Genomic DNA, 23,206 nt, shown 5'->3' on the forward strand with positions numbered 1-23,206 from the left:
CCTTCCCAAATCTGCTAGTCCTGGCTTTTCTACCTTTATCCATGGTGTTCAGCAGGGCTGGCTCCTGGTGATTCAAACCCTATCCACCCTCACAGTGCAGCTCATCCCAGCTTTTCCCACCGGGCTTCCCTCTTTTCCCAATTGCTCTCTCTCTGCTCCATCGCTCACTTTGGTATGTTACAGGCTGATGTTCACTCTTTGGAAACCTGCAATCGTCGAAGGCATTAGGAACCTGATATCATCTAGGTTCCCTCTTTACATCTGAGAAAGCTGAGGGGAAGAGAGAAGTGACTTGCCTCATGTCACTTGAGAAATTGGTGTCAGTGGTGAAATCTAAACTCGGTTCTCCGGACCCCTACCCGAAGCTTCCAACAGACACCTCCACACACATCCGGTTTTCCCCGACGTGCCCCGACTGCTACCGCAAACAAAAGGGAGACGTCAAAGTCATGTGAAACTCTGGCATGGCTATCAGCATCCACCTCATTATAAAAAAGTTGAACCCGCGGGGAAAGCATCGCAGGGGAAAAGGCATGGGTAATTCAATTAGGCCCCCTCTGTAAAGCTGTGCAGCTCCCCAGTGCCCACGGAAGAACTCCACGCTCCTTCCTAGGGCACCCAGGTCCTTCCCAGCCGCGACGTTAGCTCCGCCACATCCTTGGCCTTCCCCTTCCCGGACCCATCCCTCGGCCATTACCCTAAAACGCAGTGCTGCCCAAACCTGGCAGCTCCGTTCACGCTCCTGTGCCTTTGCACACTCTGGTCCCCCAACCTGCAGTGCTGTCCTCCACCTGCCCTCGCAAAACCCGGGGTGGGTCTCAGGACCCCACTCAAACGCCGGCTACTCCAACCAGGTCCTACAAGGGTCTCGATCGCCCTCCAAAACTGAACACGTCCCAGGATGAGGAGTTCACTTGCCGCAGCCCCCTGCCCCGAGCGCACTCAGCCGGTGGCCAGCCTCGACCGCCGGGCGTGGGGAGGTGCCCAGAATGCTGGGGGATGCCCAGGGAGGTCACCCGAGCAACAGGGGATACCTGCCTAAAGGTACCCGCCCACCCCGGCGAAGCAGCTGAGCCTCCCAAACCTCACCTTACCCAACAGCTGCGGCAACTCTGCTTTACGGCACTCACAGCAACCGCTGCAAAAGGGGCCGTCAAGTGCAGGGTCGTGACGACTGGTCCCGGGTTGGTCCCCACCGTCCAGACCCCGGGCTCAGCCTGTCCGCAGCTCCTGCCACTTCCTCCCACCCCTGTCCTTCGACACCCCCCGGTCCTCCGACCCCCCTCCGTCCCTCCTGGAAGTTTACTGAGCCCTGGCGGATTCCCCAGCGTTTGGGATCTAACCATGTAGTTAAAGCCCTTCTGTCTCTTGTTAACGACAGCTGGGCACTGGGGCGACCTGATTTTAGCAAGCGACCAAAAATTGGAGAGGCACAGGCTGAGAGCTCTGTTTGCCATATAAAACATAGGATGTCGTTTAAATGTGATTTTCAGATAACGAATAATTTTTCAGTGCGTGCGTTATGCAGAAGGGATTGAGAATAACTCCCTGAATTCGGTTTGGGTACCAGCAGGTGAGGTGGGGTACAGAGTGGGGAACAGCAGCTGCGTTTGCTGTCGCTCCCGCGGACTCAGGCCAGGTTTAGGTCAGGAAATGGACATGTACAATGTTCTTTAACTTTCAACAGTGTGTAGACAAAGGATCAGGTATCAGTAAGTTTTGACGTGAATTTTCGATACAAAGCATTAAGCAAATCGCTGTAACTTCGCTATTTCTACAAAAATTCCTCTGATCAGTTGATGTAAAAACTGAAAGTTCCCTCCTCACATATTTCTCTTCTAAACTTTGATCTTTGGAAAAGTATAAAATGCTAAATCTTTTTGTTTCCCAGGGTTATAAAACCCAGCAAGTGTGTGTACACACAGAATAAGAGGACTTACTCTGTAGAAGTCCTCTTATTACTTATAACTGCTTCTATATTCTTAGAACTAGTAGTTGGTAGGTTAATCAAAAAAGTAGGTTAACACCCAGAAGAAGGGCATTTTCACGCATTAAAGGGATCATCGGTGCTAATAGGACACAGGGGCTAACTTTAAGGACCTAAAATGGGAAAACTTGGGCATCCAAGTAAGGAACTGCTATTGACTGAAACACATCAAATATATAAAAAGTTTTGACCTCATGATGTCTGAAAACGGAAACATTAGTCATGACTGAAAGTCTCCAGGGCAGCACAACTCACTATCCTGAACCCTAATAAAGGAAAAAAGTATTTATCCTGCCCTTCTTGTATGAATTGTATTTCAGTGTAACTGAAGTGGTAGTGAGAATTCCATGTAATAAAGAATGAATGATAGAACAATCACGATACTCCAGTGGAATAGTACAAAGGACACCACTCATCAACAGATGCTAAAATTAAGGTGAAATGTTGATGGGGAACTTTGTAATAGCTGGAGTGAGCTGGCTCCACGTGAACCCACTGATCTCACTCAGTCTGGGACAGCCACGCGTTGTGTACGTACTGACATGATGCAACAGAAGGCAACACAGCATCACCTAAACACTCTTGATTTAATGTCAGGTACAGAGAAGTGATCAGCTAAATTCAGAATGTGGGACATCCTACAAGACAAATGCCACTTTATCAATGGCATTTAAAAATGAGGTAGGGAACTACTCTACAATTAGACTTAAGAGACAACCAAATGCAATGTGTGGACCTTGTCTGGATTCTGATTTGAAGAAAGCAACCCTAAAAAGTCATTTTTGAGATAACTGGAATTTTCATACATACTGAGCCATCAGATGTTGTTAGAATTGCTGTTAACTTTACTAAGAGTGTTGACAAAGTGTGGCTGTGCTTAAAAGAGAAAATCATCATTGAAGCACACTGCAGTACTTACACGTGCTGTTTTTAGATACTTTGAAGGATAACAAATACGGCAAAATGTTAACTAGTAAATCTAGGTGATGAGCATACAGGTGTTCATTATTAATAGCCTCTACCTTTCTGTATGTTTGAAAATTGTCATAAAAGCTAATGGGGGGGGAAATAATCATCTGTAAGAGGGTACTGGTTTCTCAATCTTCCTCATACCCTCTCCCTTCATCCTTCTCTTGGTGAAATGAGGTTCCAGCTTCATCTAGTCACCGATTGCTTTTCTTTTTTTTTTTCCTAAGCTGATTTCAAGTTAGAATACAAATTTTAAGAAGGCCTACGTTCTACTTCTTACTCTTGGCTAATCTACCAAAATGTAATGCGAGCTGCAAGAAGCTCCAAAGTTGCACATAGAACTTTCCATCATTGTGTGAAATTCTGTTGAATGGTACTGCTCTAAGGTAGTGCTCCTTTTGGGGAAAAGGGACTGGCTTTTTTATCTTGTCATCCTCAAAAACACACTGTATGTTTTTAATGAGAACTGATAAAATGCAAGCACTGAAGCAAAATAAAGCAGAAAAAGAAGTTTAATTTTTAGATGAGATATTCCAGGTGTTTTTGTAAGAATTTAACTTGGTCATCCTACACAGAGCATACAATCACTTCAACATAGAAACTACTCCACTTTGAATACACTATTTTAAAGTTAAAAACCATTTAAAAGGCTTTGTCTTGTTTCCAAGAAAAATGAGGCAATACGCATATTAAAACACTAGTTTGCAGCACTGAGTATATTATAAATATTTCATATTTCTCATCCATAACTTAAAGTTTTAACCTGAGGAATTAAGAATTTGTATTATCAGAACTGCATAGTAAAATTGTGTTCAGTGGATAACAATACCAAATAACCTTTAAAGGTAAACTGTAAACCATTTAATAAATCCAATTTAAAGGAAAACCAATTTGCTAGGAGACATACTAAATGATACCCAGGTTCACAAGGTTTTGAAAATATTCCATATTTTTAAAAAATGACAATGCAACAAAAGTCAAATGTTAACCGGGCACACACAGCGTATATCTTTTAGCCAAAGACAACAAGTTTTAACCATTTGGTTGTTTGGAAAGAATTACTTAAGCCAAATTCAGTCACTGCACGGGGCGCTGAGGAGTCATGAATTAAAAGCACAGATGTCTGGGTGGAGACATAGCTTAAGTCATTCGTTATGCTTTATGGCACTATTCTCCAGTGACACACTAGTGCTGTGGGAGGAATCTTACAGTTCTACAAAGTCCAGATCATGAGCGACAGTCCTGATGAGAAAATACAGAAAGGTCACATCATGCACAAACTAAAGAATGTTAAAGGGCATTTTAATAAGGGTTTTGTTTTTGTTTTTTTAAATCACATTTGAAGTCCCGGTGATACCACTTTAAGCACAGGCTTTTGGTTTTAAAAACTAAAGCAAATGGCATCTAGAAGCATCCAAACACTTAAGTCCATTATTAACTGAAAACACCACCTCACTTTTACACAGCATTTTACTGTTGTTGAAATGACTTCACACACTCCGTTTCACTTTATTCCTCACAACAGCCCTGTGAGGTAGGCTGCCCAAAGAGGAGAAATGATTTATGTAGAGGCCATAGGTCTAGTGTATGGTAGAATTAAGGTGATTAATTTTAAATACTTAAAAAAAAGGAAGCCAACATTTTATATCATGTCCAGAAATTTTAAAGACTAGTGGTTTTCAATATAAATTACTCTAAAACTTTAGCTATTATATAGTATGAATGAGTTATAAATTAGATTTTAAAGGGTCTCCCTTAAAAGGTAAATGAGACTCGATGCTTTGGTACCTTACATATTGGAAATGTTAAAAAAAAAATGCATTCTCATAGCACTTAGGCTCTCCAAAAAGCTCCAATACTAATAGAAATACCTTTTACCAACCACTTACATTTTGACTTTGTAAAAAAATTGGTCCAACTTAAGAAGTTCCAAGCCAAAGCGAACACATTCACCTGCCTTCTGCCCTACATACTGTGAAATCTTCTCTATGTCCGTTCCGAAGACCAACTTATATTGAATGGGTACCATTAAGAAAATATATCAGTTTAACTAACAGAGCTCAAATGGTTATATAATTCAAAAGTCACTCCTTATACTGACCCTGGAATGACAAATACTGTTTTAATTTAATAACTGGGCAATCTGAGGAGAAAGTACTACGGCAATGTCTGGTAGTCATAAGCCAATACTAACCTTTATAATGGCAAGTCCAACAATATATTTTCAACACAAACAAAATATACTAAATGTAACCCATTTAACTCCAATTTCTCAGAGGGCTTAAAGTATTTGCGTTAATCAAATATTCCAAGTGACAAAACTAGCACAGGTAACAACATATCAGGATGACAACACCGGCACAATGTGAATGCTGTGAGACACACGCAACACTGAAACTACACTGAAATGAGGTAAGCTCTCTGTGGCGATTAAAGAAACATTCAGAATCGCTTACGCTGCTCCAGTGCTGGCATTACACAATGCACATTCTGGTTAAAGATAACAAATAACTTTGTGGTTACTTGGATGTTGAGTAAATTTATGCTGACCATACACTTCCCTAAAAGAATATATCCAGTGTAGGAAAAAAATCAAGGGAGAAACTTTTCAAGATCCATTTTTTGTGACTATATAAAAATGAACCGTAATACATGCAATGTGCTTATTAAAATTAGAATTTTTTTACAAACTATAACAAATTTACTTTTTAAAATTTCTGACTTAGCAAAACATTGTTTTTAAGATGCAAACTTTGTCACACCACTCAAAAGCAGCAAAACTCTATGCAGAGTAAATCAAACTTCACTAATTTTAGAAATCTGATACAAAGTTTGACTGCCACATTACAAACACTTAATATATTAGTGGTATGTATTAGCCAAAGAGTGAACATTGATCGAACAAATGTAGGCTTTTTGAAAAAGAATTATGATGACTTGAAAATACAGTCCTTAGTTTTTTCAGCCTGGAATCACAAATTTTATGGTAAAAAGATTACACTTCCCTCTTTAAAATTACTACTCTTTGAAATAATCACTTTCCATAATATCCTTTTCCAATTTTTAACCTGCTTCCAAAAGAAACGTAAAAATATAAATAACTATAACTTTATGGAAAAGTACATAGAAAAAACTCATCATTCTGGGTAAGTCATGAAATAAAATATCTTAGCCTAATTAAAGATTTCATGACAAATTACTTACTTTTATTATTTATATCAGCAAGGATCAAGTCACAAAAATTCAAATTATACACGATACTATTCAAGCTTTAACTTAATAAGTGAGTAACTAAAACTAAGTCAACATACCCCTTTAGACAACAACATGGGAAAAACTGTCTGGAGAACAAAGGAGGCCGGTCTAGCTGTACAGCAGCAATTCGCGGTTTGTCAGAACGGTTGGTACACGTGCCATCAATTAAACCCATGTACAGACAGGCATGCCTCTAATACTTTCCATTTGCTTACCTACACTTGGAACGGTTAAAGAATCACCGTATATTACATTTCTATGTGCAATTATTAAATCCTTGGTATATACATATTTACCAAAAATTAAACACATATGTTACACGGTCAGCTCAAATAATCAAAATGAATTGTAAAAAATTATTTTTCTAAAGTGCTTAAGGCAATTCCTTTATTTCTTTATCCAGTTTACTAACACTGGCTTGGGATTCAACTGCTAAAAGAGAAATGCAATACTGAAAGCATGTTTTTACAATAAAACATAATTTCTTAGACCTGTGATACATCCATTACTGTCAACCTCTCATGCATTTCTTTTACAGAAAGCAATCATGTTTGACCTGTCAAAACAAAGTAAATACACCAACAAAAAATGTTTGAAAGAGTATACCAACTTTACACAACGCATTAAATTGAGCAGAAGGGCTCGATATTTTTTAACTTAAATGTCAATGACAATGTTATATACATGGTCAAGTTGAAACAGTTACCTTAATTGGAGATTAATTAGGCACTATAGTTGATTATTTTTTAGTTTGAAAATGAAGGTAGCAAACTTGCTCCAGTTTAACTTAACACAACTAAACTAAAACCCCACACACTTTGCTCTTTACTTTAGAGAACTTTAAGAAGCATGGTAACAGGTAAACCTCAGATGCTTATTTTGAAGTAATAATAGTATTGCTTCAAGTGAATTTTCCAAAAGAATATTAGAGAATTTTATATGAAGGGTTTCCAATGATAGCATGAGCACAGAAAAGAATCATATGCACTCCTCCAGCCCTTGATTATACTTCCTTTCCCCATGCCCCTTGCAATAGAAGGCCTTCACCAGCATCATCTAATGGGCTCTGGCCTAAATATCAGTTGACACTGCGTGGGGCATGGAGTAAAAAGAGCATGCTTAGAGGAAGAAGGCACTGCATTAAAGAGAAGCCACGAATATATAATAGTAAAAAATTTTATACAAGAATTTCTGGCTTTTTCTGTGTCATTTTTGCTAAAATACACATGTATAACAGTTTACATTCAGCAGCTCCAGTACTAAATTACTGCTTTCAGGTTTGACTCTTATGGAAGAGAGATAACTTCCTGTTTCCTTAAGTCCTGGACAAACCTGCTATAGGGAAAAGAACACCCAAGAATTTCTATCAAAATCTCCAGAAGGAACAAACACCAAAATTGTATTTGTTTGGAGACTCAAAAGGAAAGCTATTAACATATTCATTCTCTAAAGTCTCTTAATAGTCTTTGTAATTACAAATAGTAAGAGTCAGCAGACAATGGTGCAGATGTGATGTCCTCTAAAAAAATAATACCCAGTTCAAATAAAAGTCGTCATTTACATTTGTTTTAAAATGAACAAAACGTCCTAACAGTAAGCAGCAAATTTTAAGAAAGAATGAGCTATTCCCATTCCACAGGCCTTTCTGTAGACAGTGACTCCAATGGAAGAAGCATCAGTCAGTCACTTCTTGGGTGGTCATAGTATAATATACTTAAAATGAGAATGAAAGTTAAAATGAGAAAGTAAAAGTTTCAAAAATTAAGGAATACACAAATTCAGACCTGTCTATAACGCTCAAGGAATCCTTAAATACTACTGTAATTACAACTTCCAGTTTGGCTCAAAGGACTTGTGTTACAAATTTTAATCAGCTTTTAAAAAACAGATATGTTCTCAATAACCATGGGTTTTACTTATTAACACATTTTCCCTAACTTTGGGAAAGATCATTCTATGTTGATTTTTGAAAAAATTACACCCCTTTAGAAGCAAATGAATGTAGCAAAAGGAATGAGAGAAAATAACCTGTAAGTAGTTATGACTGAAAAACTTACATGCCAAATAAGTCAGAGATATGTAGTTAGTTCTTTAAGAAACCCTTGTTTAAACCATTCCATATCTTATCAGAAGCGTATACAAGTGACTTCAGTGAAGAACAGCTTTAGGCACGTCCCTTTAGAGCCTGTCTTTCTCAGGTAAAACTTGAGTAGCGTGCCTTTTTCTACCTTCTGTGTAACTTTAATAAACTTTCATTCCTACCAGAAATGTTAAAAATCAGTATAAGTATTAATTATTAATAAAATTCAAGTGGGAATTTTATCAAAGGTAACTAGTAAAGGTGGCTTTAAACGAGACAACAAAATCAGAAAACATACAGCTTTTACAAATCTTACCCATTATCCAAAACGGCAGAATGAAAAGCAGTCAAATTGAATAGGGCAACATGTAAAGAACCTCCCTTTGCCACTGTTAGTGCAGGGAGTAAACTGGAATTTGGGTGATTTTCATTATGTCTGGAAATTCTTCCTACCCACTCTGATTTTGAGTTATAACCACAAGAAAAATACCATGACATTTAGAAAAAAGAAAATGACATAATCTAGTCAATAAAAAAGAGGATAATTTAGCAAAACTAAACTTATTTATAAAAGGGGAAAAACAAACCACTGTAAGAAAATCTGTCTAGAAATCCCAACCAATTATTTCAATTTTTAGAAAACCCCAGAGAACTGTGTATTTTTCTAAAAGCTTCAGTGTAAGAAGTAAATAATAGGTAGTAATAAGAGAAAAAAGAAAGTAAAGAAGAAAGAAGACAAAATTTAAACACTTTTTTCTTCAGGCCCTAAGGCTACCATGTGTAACTAAACATTAGAAGGGCTAAAGTAATCCAAGAAACATAAAGATGAGTTTCTATGTAACTATTTTAACACTGCCTTTTTCCCCCATTTGCTCTTCAAAATGGCAATTTCTCGCTCCATCTCTGCTTGCTTCAGTAGGTTCCTCTGGATATTTCATACTGGATGCTTAATGCTAACAGATGATGCCAGGCCTTCAAGCAGAATGTAGCCAATCTCATTTCCATCACTGAGTTTCTATGATTAGGCCACCCGATCAGAAGGGGAGAGGGGTGTCTCACATATTCTCAGGAGGCATTACTGAGTCACAGTGTTGAGGCTGCCAGCTGAACCAGTCATTCCATTTTCACTTTTCTGAAGTGTTCTCACCGCACTCGGAACCTGCATCCCAGTGCTCAGAGAAAGCCCACCACACCAAACCTAGGAGAAGACAAAAGCAAAGCTTCAGTCAGATTTGAAATCAAATAAGAACTTAAGTGTGGCTTAAATTTCCACTTGAAAAGTAAAATGCCACATATATGAACCTCAACAAGTCCCAAACTGATAACCCTCATATTTGAACTGGGGGGCGGGGGGGTTAGTTATGGAAAGGCTAACTCAAGAGTCTCTACTATAGAGCCACAGAGGCCAGAGGGAGCTTTAGTGGTAGCAGAGCCCACTGGAGCTGAACACGAGACAGGGAGCTAAATGGTTGCAAAAATTTGGAGATTGAACTAGATTAATCTAGGCAAAAGACACTGGCTATTATCAATGATGCTAACTTTCACAACCAACACAAGTGCACCAAGAGCCAGCTTCCTTATCCCAGTTCCTGCTTTAGATTTTGATGAGGTGTGGCCTGAGTCTCTAGGAATCCAACACCTCTCTCTTAACAGGGTAAAATCCATTAGTTTCTTCCCTAACATAAGAACCTAACATAAGAACTCTGTTATAATTCTGTAAAAAGGACTTCTGAGAAAAATGCAAATAGTAATATCCAAGTACGCTTGCCATATTCTATTAATTATCAGAAATGTGAATGAGTTTTTGAAGGATAAAACTGCTTTGCTTGTGAACAGAGAGCAGAGAATGTTTACAGTGCCTTTATTCAGAATTGCCAAAACCTGGGAGGAACCTAATGTCCTTTAATTGGTGAAAAGATGAAAAACCAGCGGTATACATATATGGAACACTACTCAGCAATAAAAAAGATGGAGCTACTGTCAAGCAGAACAACATGGGTGACTGTCAAATGTGTAAGGCTACAGAACAAAATCTGCGTACCATACCATTCCTTTTCTATGGTATTTTGGAAAAAGCGAACTACAGGGGCTGAAAACTGGCGGGGACTGCCAGGGCTAGGTGTGACAGGAGGTGTGCACTACAAAAGAGCGTGAAGGAATTTTCTAAGGTAATGCAAGTGCTCTATGTCTTGATTACGCTGGTGGACACACAACTGTGTGCATTTCTCCAATCCCATGGTGCTGTACACTACTGTGAACTGTACCTCCGTAACCCTAACTTTAAAGAAGATTAGCCATGCACACAAAAGATTAGACAATCATTTTACTTAGTGTTCATAAAAGCAAGCCTTCAATAAGGGAAAACAATTTTTAACCAGTTTGAAAATACATTTCCTAAAGTATCTTGTGACATTTACTAATGTAATTATAGTTTCATTATTTACAATGAAAAAGCAATGAATAAACTCACTACGTATCTACCTGATATAAACTCAAATTAAACATGAAACCTACTCATTTGTAAAAGCATAGCTAAGACTCTGGAGAAAAATAACTTTAAGTTCCATACAGTTAAAAAATAAGTAAGTAAACAGCTTTGAGTTCCACATTGGCCAGTATGGAAAAACAGCCATGAACACATAATACAGAAGAGGTTTTTGGCAAAGTAAAGTAATAATAATAGTAATCACCCTTCCTTATCCCTAAAAAATTTTTCTATGAGCAATAACTTTATTCACTGATCGCTTTTATTTTTTTAATTGAATTTACTGGGGGTGACACTAGTTAATAAAACCATACGGGTTTCAAGTGCACAACTATAACGCATCTCCTGCACACTGCGTCCTGTAGTCACCGCCCCAAGTCAAGTCTCTTTCCTCCACCATTTACCCCTCTTTGTCCTCTTCCACCTCTCCCCACCTCCCCTTCCCTCTGGCAATCACCATACTGTTGTCTGGCAATCATTTTTACTTTTTAATGAAAGAACTAGAAGTCTTGGTTATTAGCATTGTTTTAAAGTTATTTTAAGATTTTGGGGTATCTAGAATTAATAATCGTCAATTGTGAGATTTAAAAGTACTGTATTTTAGCCCACATATACTCTGAACACTGTCTGCTCCTAGTTGAGTGAAAGTTGGGTGATGGTGAAAGAACACACACACCAAACATTCCGAGTCCGCAATGGATATACATCATCCTAATCTGTAGAGGTAGCCCCCAAATTAGAGAATGTTCCAGCCAGAATAATGATGATCTTAACTGGCTTGCAGAATTCCTCACAACAGCCTAACCTGATAGAGAAATGCAAAAGATAAAGTAGTTGGGAGAAGCAGTAAAACATTTGCTTAATTAAAAAAATAAATTAAAAAGTTTCATTCTGTATGGAGAATCGTAACTTCTTCTTACATAAATGAACTTGAGATTGAGTAGTCCTGAAATGACATCCGAGTGCAGAGACACCCATACCTGTAACCTACTACACACAGCCGCCTACTGTCTCATAAAGATGACACTGCACTGCAACGGGAAAGGGAGCTTATCAATGGCTCTGGAGTAAGAGGAGATCCATTCAGACTTAAAGACTGTATCATTACCCCACCTTCATACCAAATATATCAACTCTACATTGTGCCTTCGTTGTAAATGCAGCCTATATCTAAATGTATAAGGAAAAGCTTTTGGAAGAGAACACAGGAATATTTTATAATCTTGGGGTGAATAAAGATTTCTTAAATAGAAGACAAAAAGTGGTAACCACAAATGAATAAATGGATAAATTAAGCAACACTAAAATTAACAACTTTTGTTCATTGAAAGATGCCAAGAAGAGAGGGAAAAGGAAAGCCAGAGTGGAGAAGACATTTGCAGTACATAAATCTGGCAAAGGACTCAGACTATACAAAGAACTCCAATCAAGCAACAAAACTAGAAAGAAAACCCAATGGAAATACAGGTAAGTCTTGAACAACCATTTCATAAATGAGTATACTCCAATAGTCAACACACACATAAGAAGGTGTTCGACAGCACTAGTCCCCAAGGAAGTGCAAATGAAAACCACGGTGTAATACAGCCAAGGGCTGCACATTCAAACTGCCGGAGGTAAATGAGTACAACCAACAACTCTGGAAAACTCTATTACAGCTGACTGCCCATACATGATCTAGCAACCCCAATCTTAGTTTTATACCCAATAAAAAACATACGTACTACCAAAAGACATGAACCAGAACATTCACAGCAGTACTATTTATAAATGTCCCAGAGGGAAACAACCAAAGTACCCAACTAAGTTACAACGGATAAATTATGCCATAGTCACATAATGGAAACATCTATGACAATGAGTAAACTACCACCACATGGCACGGCATGGATAAATCTCACAAACGTAATGGTGAGCCAAAAGATACCGAATAGTTCCATTCCTACGAAACTGAAAAGGCGGCAAAATGAGTTTATGGTATTAAAATTCAAGATGGTAACCTCGGTGGAAGAGGGCCAGCAGGGGCTGAAAATGGGCACAAGGGGCTTATAAGGTTCTGGTCATGTTCCATTACTTGATCTGAATGCTGGTTACAAAAATCAGTGCAATCCGATGGGGATTCATCCAACTGCATGCTTATGATTTGCATATTTTTATGTATTATCATTTACTTCAACAAAAAATACCAAAAATATACAATTGCAATCACAGATTTAAGAAAGGTGGATGGGTGAAAAGGTGAGGAGTATGAACAAAAGGTATTCTGCTTTCCCAACATACAGTATAGGTTGTTACCCTGAAAGTTGCCAAACCAAATAAAATAATAAATTAAGTACTAACCATGAAACCCGGCAACACTGGCTGAGCAAATTTTGTCTTAAAGGAATACAACAACTGTTTTGAGTTTGCATCATAGAAAGAAAGTTGACCTAAAGGAAGGGGGAAAAAAGCCTGATTTATTATACAAAATATTATGACATCTAATCAAGGCTAACATATAATCATGCAAAAAGTAATAACTAAATGCACATTTTGACATTAATTTTTTTTGTTGTTACAAACTATAATGACTGGATTTAGTAATTCTTACTTGAAAATCAGTAGAAAACATGCTTAAGAAAAAGCCTAAATATACTTTCCTTTCCTTGGTTTTCAAGATTTCCAGAGTGATTCCCTAATCCAGACTATATTCTACTTATTCAACTATAAACTATTTCTTTATTTAACAAATGGTTTCCCAGTAAAAACCAAGGCCATTTGTTCCTCATTTTTACTATAACCCAGTCTCACTCAAATTCTATTTAAAGTTTACTCTATTAAGCCTGTCTTTGAAGTACTTGAAGACATACTCAATTCTGTCTCTGAAACCACAGCATAGTTATCACTGCTTCATTTTTGTTAATTTTTAAAGTCCTCTCACAGTCTTTCAACATGATCACGCAAATAAAATGACTGTCTTTTTGACGACCTAACTCTCCAACCTGATGGTCCCCTTACAACTGTTACCACTTCTTCAGATTCTTCTCCTATGGCTCTTCTCTTGGTTTGTGTCCTAACCCTGAAGACACCTTCTCTTTTTCTCCTTATTCTAAATGTAGATGCTTGTCCAGGCCCTCTTTTCTCTCTAACAGCTCCCTGGATAAACCAGCTACCACCACAGAAAAAATGAAACTAATATTTATCCTACTATGAAAACACTGTTTGCTGCAAAATATTAAGCAACCTAATAGGGTCACAAAGTTAGTAAACAGCAAAGCGGCAACAGTTCACTGCGCAATCTTTAGGAGCCACTCCGTGATGCTGTCTCTATAATTAGCTTCAGCTCAAACTCTCTTCTGAGCTCTAGCACAAATTTCTACGTATGTGCCAGACATGCCATTTGGTTGTCCTGTGGGCATCTCACTTTCCCCCGGGACTCTCTCTGTTTCCTATTCTATTGACGACACTATCATCCTCTTGATCACACTGGCTGGAACCTCAGAGTCATCTTCAACTCTTCCCCATCTCTCCCTCCAATCCATATCTAGTTATCAAGTCCCATGAATTCTACTTTTACACCATCAAATCCATTCTTCTTGATTCCCCACTGCTCAGGCCCTTGTTACTACTATTCACTCAACCCACACTTATGAAGAGCTTACTATGTACGAAGTGCTCTCTAGGCAGTAAGAATATAATACTTAACAAAACAGGCCTGGTCCTGCCTACCCTGCTTAAAGAGTGCCTCCAGGAAAGTTTTACCAGATCTATGTTTGCAATCTCTTCACATTTAGCCATTTACTCTCTAGCATTTCTATAACTAAATTATCATCATACAACTATAGTTTTCTAAAATGTGCAGAGACCCCCCCCCCCCCCCCCCGTCAGCTACTAAAAAGGCCATCCTGGTGTTTGCTACTTTTCAAGGCCCTCAAAATCTGATCCTATCCTACATTACAACTCCCTCTTCGGGTATTACAACCAGGGGTGTCCTGCCTGTGGCCCTCAGGCTGCACGCAGCTCAGGATGGCCAGAAATGTGGCCCAAAACAATCGTAAGTTTACTTAAAACATTATGAAATTTTTTTGTGATTACATGTCATTAGTATTAATGTGTGGCCCAAGATGACTCTTCTCCCAGTGTCGTCCAGAGACACCAAAAAGTTGGACACCCCTACTAGGCTAACAATTATACTTCCCACTACTATTTTGAGGAGACACAAAATACAGGAAATGAGACAGAAGATAATAAGCCAATGCTATCTTGGTTGTTGAAAAAAGGGGGGTGAGAATGTGTGCCAATAAATTTGCTATTTGTCCTGAGAAAATTTACTTATCTGATGCCATGTCAATAAGCAAAAAGAATGAAGCAAAACTGATGTCATCATCACTAAAAATAAAGCAAACCAATACGAATTTTTTCCTTTGTTTAAGAAACTAGATTGATAGCTCACGAACAGTAAAATGAGGTCTGAATAGCTTAAAGTGTCAACTTGGAGAGAAGCATCTAGGGAATTACTTTTACTCCTTATTACAATAGTATGTCATCTTCAAAATCTTTATAAATATTTAAATAACAGTAGAGGAGATACTTACAACTACCTAATTCAAAAAGCTTCATGAAACTTTGCAAAAGATAAATATCAAGTTAATTTTTAGATGATTTCAACAGGAGGAAAAGCTTGGCCAAATCTATTATGATGAAACTTAAGGACAAATATAATACTCTTCATTTGAGTTATCAACATCAACAAAAATCCCAAGCTGTGTAATCTAAGAGGAAAAAGACAATTTGACAGAACTCAAAGACTTACATAATAGTCATAGGAATATAAAGTGAAGCATAGGAAATATAGTCAATAATATTGTAATAACAATGCACGGTGCCAGTTGGGTACTGAAAAATCAGAACCCTTTGTAGGGTATGTAACTGTGTGGCCACTATGCGGTACACCTGAAACTGATACAAAATAAGGTTGAATGTAAGCTATAATTGGAAATATTTTTAAAGTCATAGTCCTAGAAACGGTGCTGCCAAATCACTATCCTATGACGGTCAGAAGTTGTGCGTCATACTTTGAGAGTCAACAACCATAGGCCATTACAGGAATTTGGGAAAATTAAGTAAGAGAAATAGCTAATGGTACAGAGGATGTGTAGTCTGAGAAAAACAGGGCAAGAGAAGCAGTGTTCATAGTTTTTAAATAAATACGAATTACTTTGTAAATGTGAATTAGGGAGCATAATTTTGTATTTCTTAAGATGACAAAATTTCAGAGCAATAGTCTCAGAAGTTATTTGGGGACAGAGTGAGTCAATGTAAGTAAAACCTTCTAACCACGTGCTATCTAACAGTGACCAAGAGGCTGCCTTCTAAGACAGTACGTTTCACACAGAAAAGTTCAGTAAGCACAGGAGTGGCAACTACCTGCAGAGATAACGTAAAAAGGATTTTATATTCTGTGGTAGGTGGATTAGGTAATTTCTAAGGTCTACCCCAACTAGAAAAATCTGACTCTACCCCACCACTCTGTACAGGTAATAAAACAAGGGAAGAAGGAATTAAAATGGACAAGAGAAAATTCAGCTTTAAGATTAATACTGGCAAGATCTTCCTTTCTGACTCATTTCGGGTATTATAGATGAGCTGCTCTGGTAGGGCTTCAGGCAGACATCAGACACCCTTCCCGTCAATTCTGGGGCTGAAATTCTGCTTGTGATCGAATCCTAGTAGGTCAAAACACTCTTAGCACAATAGTAATGGAAATTCTCTATAGATGATTACCAGTGAAAGTACTGAAATACAAGCAACTATGATGAAATGCATTATGAGAAAATCAGTAAACTTACCCCCATCAAAATCACAGAACACACCTATTCTCTCAGGAACAGGAACATCCAAGGCTTTGACTTTATTATTATGCTTTGCTACAAATGTGTTTTGTAGCCAGTTGTTAACATGAATACACCAACTAGTGTTTGTCTTTCCTAACTGGTCAAACTTCCCCAAAGTCTTGTATGCTACTCCCACACTGTAGGATTTACAGTCCTTCTGGGCCTTGACCTCCCAATAATGTTGTCCACTTTCAATGGTAGTGTCTCCTGCAAAAGACCGGGAAGGTAAATTTGACTCTCACCTTTTCCTATGAGTCACATAGATCTGTACCCATCTCTCGCCCCATAAGGTGGCACAAAAAATCTGATTCAGGATGTCGATAATAGACATTAATTGCATAGTACCTGCTCTAACTTTACTTACATATTCATTTTTCTGAATATAAAAAGCTTCAGAACTTTTCCTCCTTACTATCCCCTCAGGAGTTACACATATATATAGAGTCCCATGTAAAAATGAATTAAGTTTTAAACATATCAGTAATAAGACAATCTGAAAACCTGCCAAAGCAATTAGGCTTCAAGAGGGGGAACTCCTGGCCAAGATTCATTCCATACACATGCAGTCTCCCCATCTCTCAGTGAGCAGAAAGTCCACCAGTATGACTGTGGCGACTTCACTATGAGGTCACGAGAACTACGATTTTGTCCTACCCAGCACTGTGTATGATTCCCCAGTAAAACGATCTCTGCTGCCTCTTACTGCTGGTGGCCTGGAGCCTACAGATGTCCGTTTGGGGGATGGTGTACCACTTCTATATAAACAGGAACAAAAGGAAAAACAAACAATCTATGTTGTAAATGTTTCATAAACAAAAATTACGAATCATGAAGTTTTGAAAAGGTTTTTTAATTATGTTACACAAATAGCACTATTTAATTTTATCTGGGTTATTGCACAGAGTTGTCAACGATAAACACTCATGTGTAAGAAGTCGTCAACACAGAGCAGGCTGAAAACACTGCCGTCATGCAGACTGAGCGAGGCTCATACAAAGAACACACAGTCGAAATAAGAAACAATGCCAAAATGACACATGAAGGGGAAAAAACCCAAGAAAGATCATGTATTATAGCTTACATTTTTTGCAGTTAAATTTAAATAGAAACAAAAGCAAAAATATGCTTATTACAATCAAAACTAAATAACCTTTTTTGTAAGCAGTATGTATTCTTGTTCTGGCTCTTTCTTCTTAAAAAGAGAAACAGCAATTCCCCAAATCTATGCATTGGATAATGTCAAGTATTAACAAGGCATTTCTCCTACTGTAACAGACAAGACCCAACCTGATCTCCCCTTATATCGTACGGTAAATTGGACAGTATCAGGCCTTTCATGAACTCAAAACCTCAAAATAAATCAAATCCCAAAGATGTTTAAAAGTTAGCATGACAATTATATTGAATCACTGCACTTAAAAAACAAAAAATTTACAACTTACCAGTAGTAAAGAAATAAAAGGAAGGCATGAAGAAAAGAAAAACAAACATAACTACTGAGAATGGCAGTTGAAATTTCAGAGAAAAGTTAAATAAGAACTCTGCCACTGCAGCATTGCAGACTTCTGACCCGAAGCACATTTTTGCAAGAAATACAACAGCTATTACTGTCTTGCATCAAACACGCCCCCTCAGTCTCTTTAAAGGCATGTTGGCCACTTAACTTTCTGAATTAAGACTCTTTGTTACCTCTACTCTGAATTGTTTTACCAGCTTCCAAATGATCTCTTTGTTACCCAATTCATTTTGTTCACTGTTACCAAACAAACTTAACTCTGATTTTCCCACTTTAAAATGTTCAAGTCCTTCCTTACAGCCTACCAACAACTCAGCTTGGCACTTCAGGTTCTTCTTGATTTGGTTCCAATCTGCTTTTCTAGCTTTTTCACACCTAGAGAGCACTATCTAGTTAAATGTAGCAGCTAAAGTGTTCCTTAAACACTGGCAGTCTGCTTTCACACCTTTCTGCTGGTTGCTGCCTCTCTCACTGCAAGTCCAATGTCACACATTCTTCTATTTCCTTGAGAATGAACCTAAATACCTTGCATTCTCCCAGATCCTACAAAGCTAAACAAATAACTCTCTGGGGAGTCTAGCTCCAGACCAGAATCCTATGTGTATTCTTTCAGGCCCAAACACAGGCAATTATAAAGGCTTTTACTGGCAGGCCTGGGGGCAGAGGCTCCCTCCCCAACACCAGACTTCGTGCGTGCGTAGCCAGCTCACTAGTTTCTGGAGGGAGCTGCAATCCCCTGCCCCTACCCCAAGCTCATATACATATTTGCATTCCTAGCTTAGGCCCCTCTATTAAGAGATCCCCTAACATGTGGGGCCCCTCAGATGATACCCTTTCCACTGCCTCTGCAGGGACCTCCACCAAGGGGGCAGGGATGGGGGGTGATATATGAAGACACTTCTCTCTCCTCAGTCTCAATACTTTTCTACTTCTAACCTTTCCTGTTATTCCATCTTCTTGGCCTCAGGTCCATAAACAACAGGATGAGCCTTTTGTTTGGGGCTTTCTCAGCAGTGAAATGGTATCTACCACCTGTAATCGGCTCTGATTTACCTGACCCTTACCTCATCCTGTTGGGAAAATGGAACACTGGGAGAGCTAGCACCCTTTCCTGTGGGGCCTCTTGCTTATACTGTCACAGTCAGTGAACAAAAGGCTTCATTGTTACTTTCAGTTTGGCTCAGTGTCCCAAATGACCACTTCAACACTTGGCAACTCAGGACTTCTTCCTCTAAGTTCCTTTATTCACATTTACCACTACACACACTCTCTACCTGTATTACTGCTATGTGTATATAGATATGTCTCTCATCTACCTAAATCAGGGACAATTTCTGGAAGGTAGGACCAGTATTTGTCTCTATAAACCCCACAATATTCAGCTGACATCCTACAGTGAACACATATTTATGGAAAGAATAAATATATACGATATTCCAGAAATAGTCTACGTAGAAAATACCCTTAAAAGGAGGGAAAGGAGAGACAGAAATAATATGATATGAAATGCTAAATATAAGCAGTCTAAAACTCTCCAAGTGACCAAATGAAACTTTATTAAATCCAGCAGCACTTTATAATTTATAATACACTACCTATGAAATCATTTTGCCAATGAGCAAATAAACTAGAAAAAAGAAAGGTAATTTTTAGAAGAGAACACATTCTGGCTTCCGATAAAGATATGTGGATTAGCACATTATAAACTGTGTTATTTGAGCTGATTCGTCTTTCTGTCACTGTCCTAATAACTTCACTAATAACCTTTACTTTTTATCCTGATGCTTTCAAAACTGCGAGATTATTGTAAAACCCTGAACATCTCAAACTACCCTGCGTCAAATACAAATAAAAGCAAAGCTATAAAGTTGGATACACTGAATACAGCACAAGAAAAGACTCCAGGGTAAGTAAATGCCGAAAAAAGTCAGATGAGAGAAAATAATTCAAGAAAGGTTTTAAGCAGAGCTTATTGTTTTGTTATCATATACAATAGAATCCAAATATGCAGCACACTTTAATGCTATAAACTGGAAACATAAGCCACCGATACAGGCTACACAGAGCAATATTTTAGTTTTTGAAGGCGGCTGCAATGGCTTCTGCTTATTGGTTAAAGAAAGACAATTAGTTACTCAGCCAAGCTAGATGTACTAAGTCCTAGAACTAGACAGACACAGATCATCACCTGGTATGTTTCTTCAGTGAGGTAACATGGGCACTGTCAGATAAAAACAGGCAACTGTTAAGAGTGCTTTACAACTTAAATTTAACAGCTTATAGTCAAATCAGATCAAAAGCCTGATGAGGAAATTCTTTTTTTGATTCACTGTCATAACTCACAGTGATATTCCCTTATTTCAATTTGAGAAAAATTTTCCTCCGTTAAAAAAGAAGCTCCTTACTCTGAGACTATTTAAATAAGTGCAACAACAACTGAAAGTCCCCAAGCCTTTGGTTCGTAAGACTGCTGAGGGAGGCAAGGCTAAAGGCGGCTGCCACTCAAGGCGTATGTTCAGCTAAGGCTAGTGATCTAAAATTCAGGAACTGTACTAGGAACGTCTCTCTAAGCACTTCAAGTTGCTGCAGATATAACTTTAAAGAAATGGAATACTGAAATAAAAATGTGTGAGAAGAGAATTAGAAAAGAAACTAAGAAAAAGCAATGAAAATGTTAGTGACAAATTCAAGAGCTGACTAAGGATACTATATGCTTCTCTTTTGTGTTACTTACATATCACAAACCATACTGATACACAGAGTAAGAATTTCATTATGTTATTGCCAAATAAGAATCAATGTACAAAGCATTTGTCCACATAACAGTCTGAAGGGACTAGCTTACCTGCCCTTGTTCTCTTTTCCTTTAATTTTAGTTTCTTGACCTTTTCCTCCAGTAGGATCCCACTCTACACAGGTATCCTCAACTCTCAGGTTCAAATGGGATGATGAGTTATCCAAACTGAAGTTAAGTGCTGTAAAAAACAATACCTCAGTTTTGTAAAAATGTAGCACATCTCCACTCTACGAAGCACAACTATCATCACATTATTTTCCTACTCAATTTCTTTCAACACTGTATGTAAAGAATAAAGTTCGAATTCCTAGTCCTAGAAAAAGATCTGAAAGATAAGGCCGTAATTTAATAATTCCTACTTTATTTCCTATTACTCTTTATATACATTATCCTCCAAGCAAATCAATGTCTTTGCATGGCCATTGCTGTTTCTGCTATTCCTTCTGCTGGAATCTCCCTCAATACACAATAACCTCAGTTTCCTGTTATTAGAATATCAGTTGATTACCAGTTGATAGTTAGGATTAAATAGGACAAGGCACTGGCAGAAGTAAGGATGAGGAGAAAGTGATGTGGTGTAAAAAATTATAGCGCCTGGCCCTGACTGGTGTGACTCCGTTCATTGGGCTTCATCACGCAGAGCGGAAGTCCCCAGTTCAATTCCCAGTCAGGGCACAGGCTTGGGTTGAGGGTTCAGTCCCTCGTAGGGCATGTACAAGAAGCAACTGCTTGATGTTTCTCTCTTGCATCACTGTTTCTCTCCCTCTCAATCTCCCTCCCTTCCCCTCTCTAAAAATGAATAAAATCTTTAAAAAAATTAGAGAACCTAGCACACTTGGTAATAATTTCCTATTTAAACTCCCAGTAGTTTCAAATTCAGACAAACACAGAGAAATGGGCCATGCCAGAAGAAACAAGGGCACTGACACAGCTGAGCGAGCTACATACCATTTACATGACCAGGGCAGGGGGCGCTACTTAAATGGAAACAAATGAAAACCACAAAACAAAACTACACTTTTCAAATTACTTGGATTTGGGGGAAATATTTGCACATTCACAAGACTTACTCAGGACTGCTAATTTTCAAACTCTTTGGAAATTGAGGGTAAATCATTAAAATGTAATGCTGAGTAACGCACAGTTCCTCCTATCATAAATAAATGCAATTCCTGGAATCTCTGTCGTAAGGTATCATCTTCTACACAGTTACCAGCTGATCTGCCTGTTAATTATAGTTCCCTCCCAAAGTTCAAACTTCTGGTAATTACTCATTGAAGGAATATTCTTTTACACCGCCCCATTTCACCTACGTATTTAGCAAAGGCTTCAGTCTGCCTGCGAGTGTGCATCATCAGATAACAACATTCATAGAGAGAGCCTAAGGTTTACCTAGTGAATCGAGAATCCTTTTATCTCCCTTCTGCTGCTCTGTAAAGAGCACTTACATTTCAACCATGCATCTCCCCCACTGTTCACTGGAGTCTTTATTTATACAACATTCTAAATACAAACTTACTGACCATACCCACTTCTCATAATTGTCATACTATGCAATAAGTTAATAGCTTTCAACATCTGTACATGAACAGAAATAACAGAGCTTTTCAGTAAAAATGGATTTAGAATTCCTTAATAGGTAGGTTACTAAAAAGTTAAGAGACTAGCTCAGTTGGTTAAAGCATCATCCAATAGGCAAGCTTGTGGGTTCAATTCCTGGTCGGGCACATACGAAAACCAACCACTGAATGCATAAATAAGGGGAACAACAAAGCTGTGTTTCTTGCTCTTTTTCTCCCTCCCTTCTTCTCTTTCCCTAAAATTAAAAAAAAAAGTTAGAATTAAGAAAACTTGGAACTTCCAGTCAAGATGGCAGCGTAGGCAAACATGGCTCTCCTCTTCACACAACCACATGAAAATTACAACTAATATACAGAACAGCCATCACTCAGAACCATCAGAAATCAAGTTGAATGGAGTCTGACAACTATGGAATTAAAGAAATCACATCCATCCAGACTGGTAGGAGAGGCACAGATGTGGAATGGACTGGTCCCTCACCCATGTGTGGTGGATAAAAATTCAGGAGGAATATCTTTGGAGTGAGAAGTTCCAGTCCCACACTAGGACCCCCAGCCCAGGGTTCCAGTGCCAGGAAGATAAGTCCCCACAACTTCTGGCTGCAAAAATCAGTGAGGATTGAGTCAATGGAAGAAAATTCTGGAGTCTCAAGCAGTTCCTCTT

The 23,206-nt window shown here is 38.4% G+C and overlaps 2 protein-coding genes across 9 annotated transcripts in view; both read right to left on the reverse strand.

Moving 5' to 3' along the window:
• The window catches only part of FKTN (fukutin), a 43,588-nt gene extending 42,470 nt beyond the window's left edge, over window positions 1–1,118 (reverse strand). For 2 of the 5 annotated variants that reach the window (XR_011651139.1, XM_071221270.1), the window contains exons 1-2: window positions 1,090–1,112; window positions 297–418 (exon numbers count right to left, since the gene is read on the reverse strand). The gene's annotated coding sequence lies outside the window, so the exon portion shown is untranslated. Of the gene's footprint in view, window positions 1–296; window positions 419–1,089 lie in introns of all 5 variants that reach the window. The other 3 variants (XM_071221272.1, XM_071221271.1, XM_053922049.1) reach the window with 3 other exon arrangements.
• A 2,346-nt stretch (window positions 1,119–3,464) lies between these two features.
• The window catches only part of FSD1L (fibronectin type III and SPRY domain containing 1 like), a 56,026-nt gene continuing 36,284 nt past the window's right edge, over window positions 3,465–23,206 (reverse strand). Inside the window, exons 9-14 of one of the 4 annotated variants that reach the window (XM_053922070.1) lie at window positions 21,011–21,140; window positions 20,354–20,386; window positions 17,304–17,401; window positions 16,605–16,856; window positions 13,117–13,205; window positions 3,465–9,489 (exon numbers count right to left, since the gene is read on the reverse strand). In XM_053922070.1, coding sequence (XP_053778045.1) covers window positions 9,367–9,489; window positions 13,117–13,205; window positions 16,605–16,856; window positions 17,304–17,401; window positions 20,354–20,386; window positions 21,011–21,140 — 725 coding nt within the window. In that variant the 3' untranslated portion in view covers window positions 3,465–9,366. Of the gene's footprint in view, window positions 9,490–13,116; window positions 13,206–16,604; window positions 16,857–17,303; window positions 17,405–20,353; window positions 20,387–21,010; window positions 21,141–23,206 lie in introns of all 4 variants that reach the window. The other 3 variants (XM_053922065.1, XM_053922079.2, XM_053922078.2) reach the window with 3 other exon arrangements.

Source organism: Desmodus rotundus, chromosome 1 (assembly GCF_022682495.2).
Source record: "Desmodus rotundus isolate HL8 chromosome 1, HLdesRot8A.1, whole genome shotgun sequence".
Taxonomy (NCBI): Eukaryota; Metazoa; Chordata; class Mammalia; order Chiroptera; family Phyllostomidae; genus Desmodus; species Desmodus rotundus.